The sequence below is a fragment of the Carya illinoinensis genome, chromosome 13 (genome assembly GCF_018687715.1).
Source record: "Carya illinoinensis cultivar Pawnee chromosome 13, C.illinoinensisPawnee_v1, whole genome shotgun sequence".
In the NCBI taxonomy this organism is placed as follows: domain Eukaryota; kingdom Viridiplantae; phylum Streptophyta; class Magnoliopsida; order Fagales; family Juglandaceae; genus Carya; species Carya illinoinensis.
The window spans coordinates 20,914,452-20,934,758 of NC_056764.1; the positions used below are offsets into that span (position 1 = coordinate 20,914,452).

A 20,307-nucleotide genomic window follows, 5' to 3' on the forward strand; every position below is an offset into this window, starting at 1 on the left:
TTAAAATAATTAATATCAATTTTTTGGTGTTTTAAATTTTTTTTTATCTTAATAAATTTTAATATGATGTTATTTAGCTTATAATAAAAATAGATGTACAATGAGTTGGTTGTTTTGGATTGAAAGATGTAAAACCTAGGTTTACACCAAGTCCTGAGAGTAGTCTCTCTCTCTCTCTCTAAATGCAGGAAAATAATAGTATGTTTAATGAGTTTTTTTCTTCATTTTGACGGTTTATGTATTTAATTTTTTTAAATATTTAAACATGTATAAAAAATGTGAGCAGTATGGCAGCTTCACTCCTAAGTATTTTATGTCGAATTTTTTCAATCCGATTACTTAACTTAAAATTCTAAAATATTAGTGCTATTTATGATAATTTATGTTTAAGAATAATGTTATTTATTGTCTCTTTTAATATTATTATTTTATTATTTTATAATATAATATTAAATAATTAAAAATTATTTATTATATTTTATTTGTGAATTTATTATTTAATACAATGTTAAAAAATATTAAGAGAATAATCGGACATCATATTTAATGTGACATCATATTCCAGAATTCATTTTCAAATAATAATAATAATAATAATAATAGTAATAATAATAAAGAAGTAAGGCATTAAATCGGACAGTTGGATTTATTATGTGTATCGGTTACTAGTAAGAGTAAAGAGGTTCTTCGAAAATTGGCTGCCGAGAAGTTTTTGTCTGGTTGCAGTGATCATACACAACCGGAAATAATCAACATCTGTAGCGCACATACTGCCCTCTGAGCCAGCTCAAAAGCCATTCGCTGAAGATCTGTAATCAGCTCCAGCCTTGCCACTTTCCTTCTCCTTATCTAAATTTTCATGTATATCCTCTCTCTCTCTCTCTCTCTCTCTCTCTCTCTCTCTGTGTATGTGTATACATATATGTATAGAATCAATTTACGAAATTATCTTTAATTAATTAAAAATGATTCTTGATCTATTTGTCTATAATACATATGCGTGATGCGGTTGTTCAAATTGCCTTAAGCTTTGTCCACAAAGCTCTTTGCTTTGTTTGTCGATTCAGTCTCGGTTCTCAAAAGTCGATCTCTTGAAATGAAAAACTTTACCACTTTTGGATTTAACTTTTGAGATTTTCTGAGTTTTTGGTGTCTGCCCACCTTCGAAGATTGATTCGTTTGAATTTTTCCGGGTTTCTTTAGTAGCTTTTTGTTTGGATTTTGACTCAATTCCGCTGTTGGACCTAAGGTGATCATCGCTTATTCCCAAAACTTCTCTTTTCCTCCCTCTCTCTGAAATAGGAATCACTGGTGTTAGTCTTGGGGTTCTTGTGCTTTGAATTGATCCCACTTTCCACAATTTCTATTCCACTCGGCTATTTGATTTTAATACAAGTGTTTTATAGTTGTTATTTGTCTGCCAATCTCTCGCTGTTATTTAACTAGAAATCTATGCGCAAGACTTCGTTGTGCTTTTTCTTCCTTCGGTATGGCTCTTTTTAGCAGAAAGTTTTGAGCTTACTGCTAAATGTTTCTTGCTATCCTTTTTGACATTTTGGTCTGTTGGAGATAATGGTAGTCGTGTGTACACATTGAAGCAGATCTTTTAAGAATGATCATTTCATTTCATGCATTGACCTCATTTTTCTTTTATGTGAAATGTGTAAGAGTTATACCTATGTTTTTGGTCATGCCTTTCAGCAAGATTATCTGAGAAGAGTCCAACCCGCAATTGAAGAATGAATCAAGCTAAAGTAAAGCGTCGTGTGGGTAAATATGAGGTGGGAAGAACGATCGGCGAGGGGACATTCGCCAAAGTGAAATTCGCTAGAAACTCGGAGACTGGGGAACCCGTGGCTCTTAAGATTCTCGACAAAGAGAAGGTTCTCAAACACAAGATGGCTGAACAGGTCGATAATGCCGCTGTTTTTTTTTTGTTTAATTGTCAAATTTTTATTTTCTTTCGTTGAGGAAAGGTTTGATAAATATTTCTCTTTGATCACTTCTCCAGATCAGGCGGGAAATAGCAACAATGAAGTTAATAAAGCATCCAAATGTCGTTCAACTATACGAGGTTCTCTTTCTCTCTCTCTCTCTCGTCTTCTCATCTTATAAAGTTCTCTGAATCATTCAATAATATTCCGACCCAGTATCCTTAAATTCTGTGCAATTGAAAAAAAGTGGTTTGTTTACATGGATTACCCCCGGTTTTGATTTGAAATTAGCTCGACTAACTTCAGTTTCTGAAAATGTTCATAAGCTGAGTTTTGATTAAGAGAAGTCCCCCTTTTTTCTTTTATGCTCGGTTGATATGATCTTTCCAAGTGTTACCCTTGTATTCTATGAGGCGAACGAAGATCACCTTGATTACTTGCGGCTCTTATTCCATTCCTTTGAACCCGCCTCTGGCTTGAAGTTTAATTTGGTTAAGTCAGAACTGCTTCTTGTTTATTGGGTTGGGAATGTAGCTAGTCTGGTGGAAATTCTTGGGTGTAGCAATGTTTGAATGAAAGGAATGTTTGAAGTAAACTCATCTTACAATGTTTTGTTGGCCCCTTTCCCATGGAAGTTTATTAATAGGGCCCCATAGAGTGAACTTCTTCATTTGAACTGCTGCTTCAGGAAGATTCTTATCCTGGATAACGTGAGGAAACGGAGCATCATAGTGATCACTCGGTCATGTATGTGCAAGAAGAACGTGGAAACTCTGGGTTACCTTCTATTGAGTTCTCTTAGCCTTCTCTACTGCATGTTTTATTGCCAATAAAGGAACTGAAATCCAGCAATGAATTCAGTTTCGTGCCTTTTATCTGTCATACTCATTACTCTTTCATCTAAATCCGAGAAATATTACAATGTTTTGCCCTATTCCTATCCATGAGGAATGGATAGTCCATTCCTTCATCATGTTCCGTGTTATGCCAATGCAAAGCGTGTGTAAACGGATCATTGATGAAAGTAAACACTTTCAAGTGCTAGAAATAAAATACATCAGGACATGCCAAGTATGCAAACCACTTCAACACACATCTGACAAGTACATTTACTGCTTGATGAATGCTATCAACCTTCATCCTTTTGGGCTGTCAATCCCATATAAATTAAATCTCTCAAACCATCACAATTTGACAAACATTTTTTTAGATGATTTGCTTTTGGGAAAATTTGATTCTATTACTTACATTCTCTCTCTCTTTCAGACTTTCTGCTTATAGTCATTCTCTTATGATATATCTCCTTCCCAAAGAGAAAACAAGCATCACAAACATGTTTTTGGGAATTTTCTACTGCATACATGATGTAACCATGCTTTCCATCTAGAATAGAGCAGACATGGTGCAAGATGGGGTTGTGGGTGTTTCCAGTCCTCAGATTTGACTTGGGAGGCTTTGAGGGTAATTGCAGTACCCTCAAGCATGTGGAAAGAACTTACATGAAAAGGAACACTAACAAAAACTGATTTAGATGATAGTTTTCTTTCCTTATTGGGCATGTTTTCTGAATAATTAATATTTTCTTTTCAGGTAATGGGGAGCCGGACGAAGATATTCATTGTTATTGAGTTTGTCACAGGAGGAGAACTATTTGATAAGATTGTGAGTTGTCGAATTAAAATGCAGTTTCACCAATCCCACTTGCTTAAAATACTTCCACAATGCTGTGTTTCTCCCTTTTTGCTGAACATAGATTGGCAATGATAGTAAATAATTTTTTATGAGAGTTTTTATTATTATTAAGGTAAACCATGGACGGATGAGGGAAGATGAAGCACGCAGATATTTCCAGCAGCTTATTAATGCCGTTGATTATTGCCATAGCAGGGGTGTTTATCACAGAGACCTGAAGGTGCATGACCTTTCTAACCACCCCAGCCAAAAATCAGTTAATCTAGCAGGGAAGACTCATTTTCTATTTTCATTTAATTTGATGGATTTTCTTGCAGCCAGAAAATTTGCTGTTGGATGCTTATGGAAACCTTAAAGTTTCTGATTTTGGATTGAGTGCCCTGTCCCAACAAGTCAGGGTAAATAATTTCATGTCTTCTAAACATCTCCTTGTTTGTTTATGTTCAATTATCAATTTGAGCTTGGTTTCCTTAAGTGTCTTTTCATTATTGTGTTCAGCTTTGAAGTATACCGATGTTATTAAGACTGACGCTAAAAAAGATGAAAGGCAAATGTTCCTGGATTTCTGTGATAAAGGAGGAAAATTAAAAGTATATCTCTTCCTAAAATTTCTATGAAATTTTAATTTTCTTGTAACAAGGGAAAATGTTTTGGAAAAGACATGGTTAATGCTGATGGGGTAGTGTAAGAGATACTGTCGTGTCTTTTTCTCTTCCTTATACTTTGGAGCATGAATATTACGCTGTTCAAAGTGGCATAGTTAACAAAATTTTTACTTCGGCAAAGGGCAGAAAAAAGAAAAATCTAGATATATTTACTTGGCAAAATGGATTTCTCTATTGGAGAGGAGATCCGGTCTAATGATTAGGAGATAACTGTTCTGTCGCCAACGATAACAGATTATGTCAAATATTTGACATTTTTTGTGACCAATCTCTTTTAGGCATTTGGAAATCCTTGCTGATAGATGAAATATTGCTATTATGTCAGTGCTGATTAAATCAACGTTAACTGTAAATTAAAAAAAAAAAAAAAACTGTTATTAACTGTATATTGAATCAATGTTATGTCAGTGTGGTTCTTGTATATGTCCTGTGTACTTGGCTTCGCCTATTTTTAATAAAAATCCTATTTACTGATAAAAAAAACCATAAATTCAAAAAATTTTGGATTTTCCGTTTCTTTGGGTGTATTGATGTGCCACTCATTTGTTTCATTGCCATCATATAGAATTCCATACGTAGCACCTGAAATGCAAGGTGCATGATAGTTTTATTCCCCACAAATGAAAAATCTATAAGCTTGACCTATGATGCATGGATGGCGGGAAAGAACCTCAAAACAATAATTGTAGGATGGGAGATTTTAATTTGATGAGGCCGTGCAGTCCATAAATTTGTACATTTCCCGTTTCTAATGTTAATTGAGATCCATCTGCAAAAGTTAGGTTTAGGATGCTATTGTCTTACCTAGCTCTATGGTGGGATTTCGATTGCAGTCATGTTCTTTAGCTGTAAAGGATTGCAAAATGGGTGTTTTATCACAAACATGTAGTGGCTTCATTGCAGAATGCATCTAGGGTGTGTTTCCTGTTATATATACAATAGATTGGGTTGGACCCCCCCATGTTGAATGACCTGTTCTTTGTCCATGTAGATGCCTTTGGGCATGATAGAAGAAAGCAATCAAAAAGCTTCTCAAAGCTATTTCTATTGACCTTTCCAAGATAGATCCCACCTCCAGTTGGGCCAGCAAGTTTGTTCAATGAGAAGAATGTCAGATGAAGCATTATTACAGTGGGCTCCTCCTCCAATAATGGAGGCATGGACCAAAATGGTGAAGAGACTTGGGAGATTTGGATAATAAGCATGGAGGGATCTAGAAATGTGAATCTATGAGTAGAAGATTCAAGTTCATAGCAATCAGCATAGGATGCACACACTTAAGAAGGTAAGAGTAACGACCACCTATGCTATATTTAACCTGTCATGGACCACCTCCTGTACTATACCTGACAGGGCCTTATAGTGACCGAGTGCGGTCAATTTATAAGCACTACTGCTATTGCATAAACTAATGTATGACAAGTGCACTACAAGCACCAACAAGAGAGGAACTAAGAGCAAGAATCAGTAGTTAGACTTAAAGATATTGCGTATAAATATAGACTAGTGAAGGAGAGGGTTGAGTGAACTTGATAGACTAGTGAAGGAGAGGGTTCGATGTCGAGCTTCAGCCGTTTGAAAGTAGAATCGAAGTCTTTTGTTTTGTTCGAAAGAGGGGGTAATTTTATTCGCATTACTGAGAGAAGCAAAAGGGTGGTCAAGCTTGTTTCCCTTATAGTGTCTCGGCAATGTCATGGGTGGTTAAGGAGATTGCTTGGCTCACCCTTGGCATTTTGGTTTTGTCAGAAAGGTGTGGGATGGTCATGGTGTCCTTATTATTCAGCGTCTTGCAAATTCGAGGGGGCGCTTTCTTTTAGTGGACGATTATGGGAATGGGAATAAGAGGGGTTCTCTGATTATTCTTGGAGGTTTGAAGGGTAGAGGTTGGGAAGATTTCGTGTTCAATGCTCACGTAGTGGCTGGCTCTAAAGTCTTTGTTCCGGTTGATGAAAACAAAGCTCAAAGTGCTCATGTCTTTCAAGCTCAAGTAAGGTATAAGGAGGGGTCTAATGGTTCACTGCCTTCGGGGAAGGTTCCCCTCTAAAGGGGTGCTTGTCTTGAAGAAACTAGCATGTATTCCGGCAGGAAATAGATCACACAGTGAGGAGGATGTTAGTCAGAGGAAAGGGAAGGTTATTGGCGTTGAGGTTCAAAATGGTCGGCAGTCTTCATTTCATGTTGACAAGTGGCGTCATAAGGAGGAATGTGGGGTGGGTGGTTTACATTTTGTGGTTATTCCGATGGTCGGAAGTTGAAGGGGTGTTGTTGGCCGCTAGAGCAGAGTTATCGGGAGTTATGAAGAAGATTATGGATTAATGACCAAAATAGACATGGGCTTGAATTTGGTCATGGGCTTGAGCAGGGGGAAGAATAGCCCATTTCATTTAAACCCACCCTCATCTATTGATAAAGGACTTAAGTTGACAAATGGATGTGGTGATGGGCTGGGCTGAACCAAAAAGGCCGGAGTCCTGACTTCAAGGCCCGTTTTCAAAACGTGGAGGGTCAAACATCCTATCAGGTCCTCTTCCTCGGGCTTGAGCGCAAATACCTCTTAGAAATCGCCGGCAGTTGTTCAGGCCATATCTCTGAAGTAACAGAACAGGTTGCCGGCGATCGGCGACCATCCTATTCCTGAGTTAGCTCCAATCTCCGTGTTGAGCATGGAAATAAGTGGTGGAGGGGCCGTGGATACCTATCCGGCAATGCGAAATGAGGTTTTTCTTGATCCTCAAGGTGTTTCTAGTGTCCCCAACCAAACCAATGCTTCCTAGTTGCCATTTTTAGTATCTAGTGAAGCCGTATTTGACTATTTTGTGAGAGTGTCTCCTCAGTTGAATGTTGAGGAGGAATTATCTAGGCTTTTGTGCACCATTGAGGATGAGGTTTTGGGCATTTCGGATGAGGTTTCTATTGAAGAACTTGACTTACGGTTGGTATCCAGGGGGTCTGGTGTGGAGGCTTTGCGTAATGGATTGGAAGATGTGGGGGAAGAGCCTAGTCCCATTTTCTCTGTGCCTCCAGTGTGTTCATGGGCAGGAGCTCATTTTGATTGGGTGTTACAGAAGGTGGACGAAATCCACGATTGCATAGGAATTTCATGTGAGGGCTTCAAAGAGTAATTTAAAGCTCTTCTTATCGCCATTGAAGGGGGTATGCCTTTGTTGGCTAGATCCTGCTCAAGAAAAGAAAGAGAGCTTAAGAGATTGGTTTGTTCTATCAATTATGATGTAAGGGAAGGTAGTGCTAGTAGAGGTAGGCACAACGACAGGGTGAGCAATAGTGTGGTATGAAGCCAAAGATTCTCTCTTGGAATGTACGGGGATTGAATGACCTGTGTAAGGGCCTTCGGGTAAGAAATCTGATTCAGAAATAGGTGGAATTGTTAGTAGTTTGTCGAGTTGTCATTGTGTGGGGTAGGTGGAATTAGTAGTAGATGGGGCGTCGGGTGGAATCATTGTTATGTGGGATGGGAGGGTTGTGGCTTGATAGATCATTTTGTGGTAGAATAGTTGGTGGTGTGTCATTTTAAGTATGTGGATGATGGAGTGGAATGGGCTTTTGCTGGCATCTATGGCCCTAATTTGGAGATTAATAGGAGAGCTTTATGGGATGAAATGGCGGGCATTTGCTGTTATTGGGATCTTCCTTGGTGTTTTGGAGGGGATTTCAATGTTACGAGGTTTCCTAGTGAAAGAGTGAGGGATTCTCATTTCGCTAATGCGATGAATGATTTCTCTAATCTGATTATTGATTTAGAATTTATTGATTTACCGATGGCAGGAGGGGTTTTTACGTGGTCCAACGGAAGGACATGGTTGAGGCTGGTTAGATTTCTGGCCGTAAATACTTTAAATTTGAAAATGTGGCTGGAGGATGAGTTTTGTGGAAAGGGTGAGGCAGTGGTGGTCTTCATATTTGTTTTATGGCACTCCGAGTTTTGTTTTGGCTGGTAAACTCAAAGCTCTAAAAAAAGATCTGAAAAAATGGAATGTTGAGGAGTTTGGGAACATTGAAAAGAAAAGGAAGCTTTTGTTACAACAGCTGCAATGTTTGGAGGAAAGGGAGTTGTTGGGGGTTATTTCAGGTGAGGATTTGGAGAGTTAAAAAGGGGTGGTAGCTGAACTAGAAAAGATCACTTTAATGGAGGAAATTTCTTGGAGGCAGAAATCTAGAGTTCGTTGGTTGAAATTTATCAAAAAAAGAGTTCGTTGGTTGAAGGAAGGTGATCAGTGTACAAAAGCTTTTCATCAAATGGCGAACTCTCATAGAAGGAACAATGCAATTGAAGTTATTCAAGATGGTGAAAACATGCTTTCGGATCAAGAGGTCATCAAGGAACATGCTGTCAATTTTTATGAGAAGTTGTTCAAGGAAGAATATTCGTGGAGACCAAAGCTAGACGGATTGTCTTTTGATGCTATTGACCAAGCAAGTGCAGAATGGATGGAGTGAGTTTTTGAAGAAGAAGAAGTGCTTGATGTTGTTAAAGGAATGCCAAAAGATAGGGCTAGGGGTCCGGACGGGTTTTCTATGGCTTTTTTCCAAGCTTGTTGGGATAGTGAAGGAAGACATTATTAAGGTTTTTCTGGAATTTCATTCTGTTATGAAATTTGAGAAAAGTTTCAACGCTACTTTTATAGCTTTGATTCCTAAAAGGGTGGGGGCAGCTTCAGGCCAATTAGCTTGGTTAATGGGGTTTACAAGATAATATCTAAGGTGCTGGCCAATCGTATGAGTGTGGTGATGGAAAAGATTATATTGAAGTCACATAAAGCTTTTGTGAGAGGAAGAAAAATACTAGAATTCTGTTTTAATAGCTAATGAATGTTTGGATTATAGAATTAAAAGGGGTGAATCTGGAGTTTTGATTGAATTGGATATGGAAAAGGCATACAACCATGTTTGTTGGGAGTTTCTATGTATTTATCAGGGAGATATGGTTTTGGTGAGAAGTGGTGTATGTGGATTAAGCATTGTATTTCTACACTGAGATTTTCCATATTGGTGAATGGCAACCCGGTTGGTTTCTTTGATAGTTCACGTGGTTTGAGATAAGGAGATCTGATATCTCCTTTCCTTTTTGTTCTTGTCATTGATGCTTTGAGTAGAATGATTGAAGTGGCGGTGGGAGGTAGGTTCTTGTTGGGTTTTGGGGTGGGCTGTGATTCTTAGAGTGGTGTAAAAGTCTCTCATCTCCTCTTTGCCGACGACACATTTATTTTCAGTGAAGCCAATCGAGAACAGCTTTGGTCTTTAAGAGTTCTTTTATTATGTTTTGAAGCTGTTTCGGGACTTCGAATTAATTTGACCAAGTCTGAAATTGTTCTGGTGGGCTCAGTTTCGAATATTTCAGATTTGGCTAATATCTTGGGATGTAAGATATCGTTGCTGCCTCTGAGGTATCTTGGTCTTCCCCTAGGTGCCCCGCACAAGTCTGTTTTGATTTGGGATGGAGTGATTGAGAAGATTGAGATGAGGTTAGCCGGCTGGAAAAAGTTATATTTGTCTAAAGGGGGTAGAATCACTTTGATAAAGATTACGCTATCTAATCTTCCAACATATTTCCTCTCTCTTTCCTTTGCTGGCTGGGGTTTCTATTAAAATTGAAAAGATTTATAGGAATTTCTTGTATTGTAATTAGGTGTCTCTCTATGTACACTTGCTGTGTATTTGGGCTATGCCTAATTACGTTTATTAATAAATTTCCTACTTATAAAAAAAAAAAAAATAGAGAGAGATAGATTGTACTGGGTGGCTAAGGATCTTGTGTCAAAAGGACCAATGACAATGAAGGAACCAAGGGATAGTGCAGAATTTTGTCATGATAGTATGTCCCTCCTTGGTGAGAGAGCCTCTAGGACAAGGAGGTGACACTCAACCGTACAGACTTGAGATTTGTATTGATCAATTGATCTCAGCATCCTTCCAAATCATTAAGAATGATCATTCTACCGAGGGGCAACAAGAGGTGAAAAGCCCTCAATTGTTATTAAGCTAATGCCTCGCAAAATTTCTAAAGCACTAACAAGCAAGAAAATGACCCTCATACTGTAGATGTGCTAATGCACCTTTATCAACATTATATATAAGCACCTCTTTCTCAAATATGAGCATTGTGCTTCTTACTCAAGCTTTGTGGCCCCTAGCTTTATTTGTAGGGATATTTGAAGACGCCTAGGGTAGGAGTCCCTCTTGATGGTTGTTGAAAAAAAAATTAAAAATAAATGTCTTTTTTTTTTTTTTTTAATTTTTTTTTTTTTTTCTACTGGAAATTTTGTCTTTATTTGTCACAAATGAATCTTACTTCTAGTGTTAAGATGTATTGGACTGGTCTGAGTAAATTCAGGGCACGTTCTGGTTGGCACTACGGAGAGAGAGGTGTATGAACAGACCTTTAATTTGACACAGTGACAGCATGTATGGAGTGGAATGTGAATTTCTTCAACTTGAAGAGACTTGGTATTTATGAACCTTACATTGGCTTATCGAGTCAAAAAGAAAAAAGAAAAAAAACCATGTTCGAACATTACAAGTGGAAATGTTTCCGATGAGCTTTAGTCCTTTTTAGATTCATTATTTATCCTTGCCTAGGTATGGTATGCTATGGAAAAATGTGCTAAACGATATTGAAAGACAATTCTCATTGAAGCAACATGAGCTTATTAACTGTGGGCCACCTGATTTTGTAGCTTCTATATAAGGAATGAAGTATCTGGTATTGTTGGGTCAAGTTATCAGTCTTCCATTAACTTCCAACCAATCTGCATAATAAAATAGTATAATTATCTAATTTTTGTTTATAGCACTTCAGCAACTATATGGAAATTTGCTTTTGCTACCTCTCTCTCATCCATTTTAAGCTTTGGCAGTTATTCCATAAATTTAGTCAGAATCTTGCTTGTGTTTCTCACACTACGGTTCAATTTTCAGGATGATGGCCTGCTTCACACCACCTGTGGGACACCAAATTATGTTGCTCCTGAGGTGGGAACTGTTCCATATCACGTTTATACTGTTTTAAAAATTTATGCCCATTTCTATGCTTTTGTTCTTAGGTCATTAACTATATGCAATCTTGCTGTTTAGGTTCTTAATGATAGAGGCTATGATGGGGCAACTGCAGACTTGTGGTCATGTGGAGTAATACTCTTTGTATTGCTTGCAGGTTACTTGCCTTTTGATGATTCTAATCTTATGATCCTGTATAAAAAAGTGAGCATTTTATAAATTCTACAGCAAAATCCTCCTGTGATTCTCCATCTTCTGTATATCACCCACTTTCTGTATTTTCAGATTTCAGCTGCTGAATTTGTTTGCCCTCCATGGCTCTCTTTTGACGCCATGAAATTAATAACCCGAATCTTGGATCCCAACCCTATGACTGTAAGTTATTTTACTACAGTACATTCTCTTAATGATTTTGTGGTCTTCCCTATATCTCATAAACATTGAATCGGATTGTCGTAGGTAACTTTGTATCTTAGAAGTGTAGATTCTGATTTTTCATGGTATCAATTAATGCAAGGATTTCAGTTCATGATGAAAATTTAGCCTTTTCATACCAAATTGAGTAAGAAGAATATAAAGCTTTCAGCAAAAACTGAATGTTTTTTGAGCATATCATTGCATATTTTTTTGATTGGCACTGGGGGTGCACAAGCTCCCTGCAAGGAGTTTCTTACAAGTACACATCGGTTAATTCAAGGGGAAACTCCCCTATTCGGATGGCTCCTAAAATTATTTGCATCCAAGGATCAGACCTTAGACCTGAAGGGAGCTACCACCAAGACCAAGGCTCTTACAACTTGAGCAGCCCTTAGGGAAATATAATTTCATATATTAACATACAATTTATATATATATATATATATATATTGATCATAATTTTTTGACCGTGGCATTCTATAAATAATACTTGCTAAAATCATTAAAAAAAAAAAAAAACTCAAAATTGTGATGACATTTCTGTTGAACAAATGAAACCAATCAAACATTTTGCAAACAGATTTTAAATATACAGTTGAACAGACTCCATTACCTGGATTTGTTAAAGTTCAACCAGACAGCAAGGGATGTTCTACTCATGACAATTTTAACACTTCCTTTAGAGAGTTTCAATAGATTTCTAACGTGCTCAACTTTCTAGATTTTCTTGTTTCTTTTTCTCCTTTGAGATACCTGTATTTTTTTTTAACATACTTGGTACTTGGATTGTGCCTTTTATTGAAAATTTTATTAATTATCAAAAAACAAGTTGAGATGCCTAGGTTCTCTTTTACATTCACCATTTAGACGCCTTGTGATCGTTCTCAAGAACTTCAATCATATGTTCATCTAGGCTAACAAGGCATTAGATCTATTTGGTGAGGTTATCTAATATGCCATAAGCTCGGAAAGGTGGTGGTTGCCAGTGATTGTCTAGGAAAAAATCAAACGGATTCCCGAATGATGCCCAAAAGCAAAAAAAGGCATCCTTAGGGTTTCAAGGTCTTGTTAGATTATAAGGTTCTTAAGAGGTAAGAACCAATGAATTGTGTGGGCTTACATTTGTGAACAAAACTGTTTTCTACATTCTACTTCATGTTACTTGTGCAGGAAGAATCTTAAACAATTTGATTTATAAGCAACAAAAAGCATGATACAAAATCTCCTAAATATATAAACATTGGAACTTTACAGCTGTAGATTTTGTGCTTTATTACACTAATCTTCAATTAGGACACAACCATCTAAGAGGATAAAGGGGATTGCATTTTGTCTTGGTGCCTTACAATTGTAGCTTGTGAATATACATTAAAGGCATTATACCTTGTGTTGTTTCACTTTGTTCAGTTTCACCTTGTAATATACTTTATTTAATAATGTGTTTCTTTTAGTAGGCACAACAGTGGGGGACTCAAACCTAGAAATCTGCAAATTTAGAATTAAAATGTATAATTCTATCCGCTTCATCTTATCATTTTATATACTCATATCTTCTAAATTTCCAAAAGGCATCATAACAATTCTTGAAACAAAATAATGTTTTATTGGCGAAAGATTTTTTTTCCTTGTATTTTTAAGCTATTAGATTTCCAAGGTAGTGACCATGCATTGCTTCAGCCAGCCCCTCATCTCCAGTTGCATAGGCATGAGTTTGCTTCTTTGACTATGTCACACTAGTGTAGTTTGATCCTTTGGAACGTCAAAATCTGATCTCTTCCTGCTCCCACAAAAAAGAGAACCAAATTACATTGGCTGAAATTGTTATGCGGTTTCGTGACTCTCTCTCACTACAAGCTGGATATATGATCTGTGTCCCATAAAGAAAAAAAAAATAAAAATTGATATATGATCTATGCCTCTGATTTTTACTTTAATCTATCTATGTCAGCGTATTACTATACCTGAAATGTTGGAAGATGAATGGTTTAAGAAAGACTATAAGCCCCCTGTATTTGAGGAAAAAGAGGATACAAATTTGGATGATGTGGAAGCTGTCTTTAAAGATTCTGAAGTATGTCCAGATGAGTATTGCTGAAGTGTTGTTATTGACTTTGAAAGAAATTGCGGTATTGTAGTTCATAAGATTTTGACATTTTGAGATTATAACAGGAGCATCATGTGACAGAGAAGAAGGAAGAACAGCCAGCGGCTATGAATGCATTCGAGCTAATTTCAATGTCAAAAGGGCTAAACCTTTCGAATTTGTTTGATATTGAACAGGTACCATATTAAAAGTCTTCCTTTTCTTTTATTACTATTAAGTTGATATATCATATTACCATAGAATTTGTTGGAAGAAGTGCACGCAAGCACAAAGTACCGAAGCCAAAGTGCTTTGCTCTTGGTAAGCGAAGCGCATTAACAAAAGCAGGCTTTTTGGTTCTTTTTGTGTCAGTTTAAAGCCCAGAAAAGCAAGCTTATGTAACATTTTCAGGTAAAAGAAAAAAATATCTGTTCTAGATCAAGAAAATAACCCAAAATTTGCGGGGACACAGATTCATACTCAGGTTTCAAGCGAATAAGAAACCAAACATCTACATCATGGCATCTTTGTCCATAGTTTTCAAATCAGTGGAAAGTGGTTGATACATTCTGCTTCTTTTATATGGCAACAACCTGATTGTATTACTCATCTGTACTCTTGAGATTGTTGCTCTTGCTCAAGCTCAAAATATTGTTTGCACCTCATAAATCTGAGTAATATTTCCCAATACCAGAGTATCCATCTTGGAGATGATGACATATATCATTAGTGGTTGGAAAATAGATACAAGATGATCCAGGCTCAATACTACACAACATCTTACAAAACTATATAGACTACTATCTTCCTGGTCCCAAAGTCTTTTAGGACCAGTATTCTTAGGCTTCTCTGCTGTTAAGTGATCGCACAGACCTTTTCCTCTAACAGATACCTCGAAAGATCTCGATCAATAAGCGTAGTTCCTCCCATTTAGTTTCATTGAAGTCATAGGAGCAGAAAGGGGAGAATATGCAATTATATCTGGTTTTGTTGTCATCATGATTGTTCAACGTGCAAAACAATTCACCAACAGCAACAAATAAACCAAAAAGGCACCAACTAGAGCAATACCCCTACAAGAACCCACAATAATTACCAAAGTGAGCAGAAATACCATTGGCAGTGCTGAAAAGTTATTGAAACGTGCAAGATTCTTAAGAATAGTTCAAATTAACATTTAACTGGCCAACATAGCTGTGTATCAGCATCAGAAGAATGCAAATTGGTCTGAACAGGCTGAAATAAGGCTTGAATTAAAAAACAAATACCTTGTATCAGTATAAATCTGTAGCAAACCACCAAAATGGTATAAAAGAATACAAAATTTACCCTCAAATATGCCGTACCGGCTGACAAGTACTGCTGGTGGCAAGTTGGCCCAACTAATCTTGGGTTGTCCCGATTAGATTTTGGATTATTCTTTGACCTGGGTGGATGGTGGGTCTGGTTTGGATTGTTGTTATTGAATCTCTTTTGGGTTGGGCTTCTGACTTCTTGTGCACTTTCTGATCCTTTGTGGGATGAGTTGAATCTGGGTTCAACTCTACCCAAACCAAATCCTATATCTCTTCTATCTCTTCCATAGACTGGAATGGATAGCTCACATCATTTACTTGTAAGCAATGAAGGACTTGTTCAAATTCTGCCATAAATCTTCCATTGATACACAGACTTTGTTGGCAAGTGGCAACCACTACTAGGGTAACAACAGGGTGATTTACTAATCACAACGCTGCGAAGAACAAAACTGAATTACCAAAAACACAAACCACCACTGCTACACAACCAAGAGAAACCACCACAGTTTGACTTCTGGCCACTGTTAATATTGTCAACCACCCCACGGTGAAACTACAACTGATTGATTTTTCTGATATGGGGTACAACTCACATCAAAGCATCCATGATTTCTGTCCTGGTGTTGATACAGAATGGATGACACAAATGATGGTGAAATCAAAAGAATGATGATAGTGATGATGGTGCCATCTACTGCCAATCACAAGCATTAAGCCCGATATGAGGAACAAAGAAAAATTATAAGCTGGAAAAGCTGGGAAGAATCTTAAAGAGGGAAGAGAGTTAAACGCTAGTCTTTGTTGCCATGTTTAGCAGTTCGCATGGGAAGTACAAAAAGCTTGTAGGGAGGCTAAACATTTTACGTTGCCTCCCTTAAACCTTTATTATATAGACTTGAAAACTACTACAAAATATCCGAAATACACTTAACAAACTCCTCTGACGATCTTCTGATCTTAAAAACCTCTTCCAACACTTCCCCTTAACCTAGAGCATTATATCCACTTTGCCAATGAGAAATTGTTGAATGGTGTTTTTGGTAAACAAGTGTAGAAATTGTTGAATGGTATACATGGAATAGAAGGCAGAGAGAAAGGGAAGGCTAAGATGTTAGGTAACCTCCCTCAAGCCTTTATTATACGGACTGCAAAATTACAATATAATGTCCCTATAACAAACTCTTCCCACTAATAAATCTTCTAACCTAACAAACTCGTCTAACAAAAAATGAAGCCTAATATAGAAAGTACGAGAATAAATTGCGAAGAGATTTTTAGGTCAAAGGCAATGTAAGAGTTTTATATGTTAATGTAAACTGAAATAAATAGGGCAGGAATGCCCAAGAAAAGTACCTCGGTCTTCTATTGGGTGCTTCGTTGAAGTCAAAGTATATAGGAAGAAGTGCTGGAGAAAATGGAGCCTAGATTGGCTAGTTGGATGAGGATGTACTTGTCCAACAGTTGTAAGGTTATGTTGATACAAAGCATGCTTTCCATCTTGCCTACTTTTTTCTTATCAATATTTCCACTACCCGGCAAGGTGGCTCTCTGGTTAGAGAAATTACAGTGGGACTTCTTTTTTTTTTGGGGGGGGAGGGGGGAAGTTGACCACTTATTATTGCTGTGTGTAGTGGCCATATAAGCTTATGGAATGATATCTTTGCTAGAGTGGGGTTATTTTGGGTGATGCCAAGAAGAGTGGTCGATTTGCTAGTAAGTTGGAGAGGCATCCAAACTAATCCTCAAATTGTAGCTATGTGGAAAATGGTCCCAATTTGTCTTTGGCAGTGCATGTGGATGGAGAAAAATGAAATAGTTTCAGTGATCACGAACGGATAATAGACGGCTTAGAATGTTTTTTCTTAAATACTTTATTCCATTGGTCAATTGTAATTGTATCTTTAGACAATCATGCATGGGTGTTGCTCTTGTATATTACAATCATTAATAAAGCTTCTTTGTTACTGATGGTATATATATATATAAGTTCAGAGAGGAGCGAGGGCCATGGAAACTCAGTTTTTTGTTTTTTTTTTTTAAATGTTTTTTTAGAGGAGGACAACTATGTCACTGTTATTATCAATGGGGAGCAATAATGTCATTTTCTAGAAACTATCCAATTTAATGCCCTAAATTTACTCGAGGGACAATTTGTAACAAATAGTTGGTTTTGGGGGATGAATTGTCACAAGTCATTATTTAACGGCATATTTGAGGGTAAGATGATATAGTACTTTTTTTTCTTTACCCTATTGGCCGTATATGTCTTATTCATTTATTCTTCATTAAGGAAGGACTAACAGGATTTCAAGGAGTATCACTTTACAGAAGAAGTTTCCCTAGATCTGAATTCTCTAATCCATTTTAATTCTCATTAAAATTGTTGGTGATAGGAGGGATTTTCATTTGGTTAGGACATCAATTGGTAATATGTTTTTTGGTTTTTTATCTATCATATTTTCATCTTGGGAGTTGTTTGTTTGTTCTGTCTTTTTATCGTAAAATAGACCCATGGAGGTTTCTGCTTATTAGGGCTGCGAGTTAATCAACTTCTAGGGAAAAAGAGAAGAAAAGAAAGGGCTGTGTGCATATTATGTAGCGAATATCTCCATCTTTTGTAGGCAGACCATATATCTGGTCAGTAGGGTGATTAAAGTTTTTAGGTAAATATATTGTTTAATGCTTGTGCGAGGGCTTCTTCATAATGTTGTTGGATGCAGGCATTTAAGAGAGAAACGAGATTTACATCTAAATGCCCTGCCAATGAGATCATCAATAAGATTGAAGAAGCCGCAAAGCCTCTTGGTTTTGACGTACAGAAGAAAAACTACAAGGTGAGAGAGTTAGAGTTAGCATGTAAATTAATCACAAAGATTTATGGTACTTTTATCTGTTTTGGGTGTAATAAATGGGTATCTAATTAAATGCCATAGATGAAGCTTGAAAATGTGAAAGCTGGAAGAAAGGGAAACCTTAATGTTGCTACAGAGGTACATTTCAAGTTTTATTGATACTGATGAAATGAATTTGGTACGCTTGGCACGCTATTTTTACCTGTTCTTATGCCTCTAATCAGATATTTCAAGTGGCACCTTCTCTTCATATGGTTGAAGTTCGGAAAGCAAAAGGGGACACTTTGGAGTTTCATAAGGTATGCATCTCTGATTCTCTTGTGATAACTTCTTTTGCTTTGAACTTTTCTATTTCATTTTTTTATTTTGCCTGATTTTCATTTCCTGATTGGTAACTCCCTCCCACATTTCACGGGACTGTACCCGTGATCATACAGATCACCAAGTAATACTTCTACCTGTCAATACTGACAACATTGTATGAATAATTGTAATAAAATTAATTAAAAAAGTGTTGAGGTGACACAATAGAAGTAAAAGACATTCTTTGAAATTTATATAGATAATAGAATAGATGCAGAGGCCTAATAATCAGAGCAGTGGAGTTGACATACTTTAATTACTGGATCTTCTTTTTCCCCCATTCTCTGTGCAGTTTTATAAAAGCCTCTCAACCTGCCTGGACGATGTTGTTTGGAAAACCGAGGAAGACATGCAAGAAATGAAGTAAATTCCTGTTTCCACTTCAAAGTATTGTCCATAACGATTTGTTCATGCTGTACCTTGCAAAATGTTGTATTGTTCAATGTTTATTCTTTTCTGTCCTCCTTTCTTTCCTTTCTCCATCCACCTCTTCCCCCTTTCTTTAGTTAGACAACGTGTTATCGATTGTTTTCCATGTTATTATTGTTGGAAAGCACGGACAGCTCCCATAGAGGATCAATGTTTGTCTTTTTTGACACTTGAAACAGAACGATCTTTATTTGATACTATAAATGAGAATGATGTGTTTTTTCTCACCTGTCCTCTTTCCAGTAGTTGTTAATATGAGATCGGATTTGATATTGAAATCGAACCACAAGAATGCCAAAGCAAGAAAGAATTCCTTACAAAACAATTATATATATATATATATATATATATATAAAATTTCTCTTCTTTTAATGAAGTAAAAAGGGGCTAACCCGTTGGCTCAGATGGAAAATGCCTTGGGTAGGGATATGCTCTCCCTAGCTCTAAGATTTAAATCTTCTTGGGTACAATCTCTAGGAGTCATACTTACATGACGTGATATTTTTACCATTTTTAGCATATTGCATATAAATATCATTTTCATATGAAAGCTTGCTACATATGCACGTCATGAATTATATTTTTTCAACATAATATGAAAAATAATTTTTGTCATGACTCCAAAAGTTAAAATGGGGAATTATCCTAATAGAATTACTCTATCCGCTTTGGAGTGTTTAAGAATGGAGTAGTTTAACCCCTGGGTTGACAAAGAACAGTCAACAGGTTTCAAATAGATTCTTTTTAACTAAGATTGGTGGGTGTACACGTTACGATGTTATGTTATGCTACCAATGATTGACAATGAGTCTGCAGACAACGTAGTTTCAATGTGAGTTATACTATGGTCACCACCAGGTACTCATAGTGCATATGGGGAACTATAACGATACCACACGTTGTGATATTTTTCTGAAAGTGTTCTCTGTAAGAAAATTTGTCTCAGTTTTTTTGAAAATGTTAAGGAATCTGGATGGGAGATATACATTGATTTTTTCGCATTACATGCATTTCATATTTATCATTCATCTCGCATGATTTATCCTTGTGCATTAGTTGTTTAACTTAGTGAGATTTCAAGTAAATCTTACCCCTTATGGACCCATTATCATTTCACTTGGAATGATAGAAGTTGTGTCAAAACTTAAGGAGGACGAACTGGATGGACTGGTGGATCCAACTGATTGAGGAAGAGCTAGACCTCGAGAAAAGACTAGACCTTATCCTAATGTTTATAGCATTAACTTTTCATGCTCTAGAACACATAAAGCAGTTGATCTAATTTTGGAGACTTTTTATAATGATTAGTTGTACTAATATAATGCTACTATTTGGTTTGAACTGATAATGATTATTAATGAATTGGGATGTTTTTAGTTATTCTGGCATAAGTTTTGTTGTCACTCTTTATCCACTTTGAATATTGCATTCTGCTAGTTGCACTTATAAAATACATTGTATGTTAATTGTCATGTACGGAGTATGTAACCTTGTGTTATATGTCCGGACGCTCTTAAGTCTTCATTACATCCCAAGCAGAGGTTGGGGGCATCATAGATTGCC

General features: G+C 36.7%; 1 protein-coding gene across 2 annotated transcripts; it reads left to right on the forward strand.

Moving 5' to 3' along the window:
• The first annotated feature begins 656 nt into the window (after positions 1–656).
• On the forward strand, positions 657–18,971 carry LOC122291501 (CBL-interacting serine/threonine-protein kinase 3). Of its 2 annotated transcripts, XM_043099230.1 has the most exons (15): positions 657–861; positions 1,702–1,910; positions 2,012–2,074; positions 3,525–3,596; positions 3,739–3,846; positions 3,944–4,024; positions 11,225–11,278; positions 11,381–11,506; positions 11,588–11,677; positions 13,668–13,790; positions 13,889–13,999; positions 17,821–17,934; positions 18,034–18,090; positions 18,177–18,251; positions 18,608–18,971. In XM_043099230.1, exons 2-15 carry the CDS (start codon positions 1,740–1,742, stop codon positions 18,680–18,682), a joined length of 1,320 nt encoding a protein of 439 aa, XP_042955164.1. In that variant the 5' UTR covers positions 657–861; positions 1,702–1,739; the 3' UTR covers positions 18,683–18,971. The 2 variants fall into 2 exon arrangements, with proteins under 2 accessions (XP_042955164.1, XP_042955165.1); XM_043099231.1 differs by lacking the exons at positions 657–861; positions 1,702–1,910 and adding an exon at positions 2,623–2,681 and having other exon boundaries at positions 2,026–2,074.
• Positions 18,972–20,307: the final 1,336 nt, after the last annotated feature.

Coding starts and splice junctions, on each gene's coding strand:
- LOC122291501 (XM_043099230.1), top strand. CDS start 1,740: ATGAATCAAGCTAAAGTAAAGCGTCGTGTGGGTAAATATGAGGTGGGA. Junction 2,075..3,524: donor ATGTCGTTCAACTATACGAG/GTTCTCTTTCTC, acceptor TTTTCTTTTCAG/GTAATGGGGAGCCGGACGAA. Junction 3,847..3,943: donor TTTATCACAGAGACCTGAAG/GTGCATGACCTT, acceptor ATTTTCTTGCAG/CCAGAAAATTTGCTGTTGGA.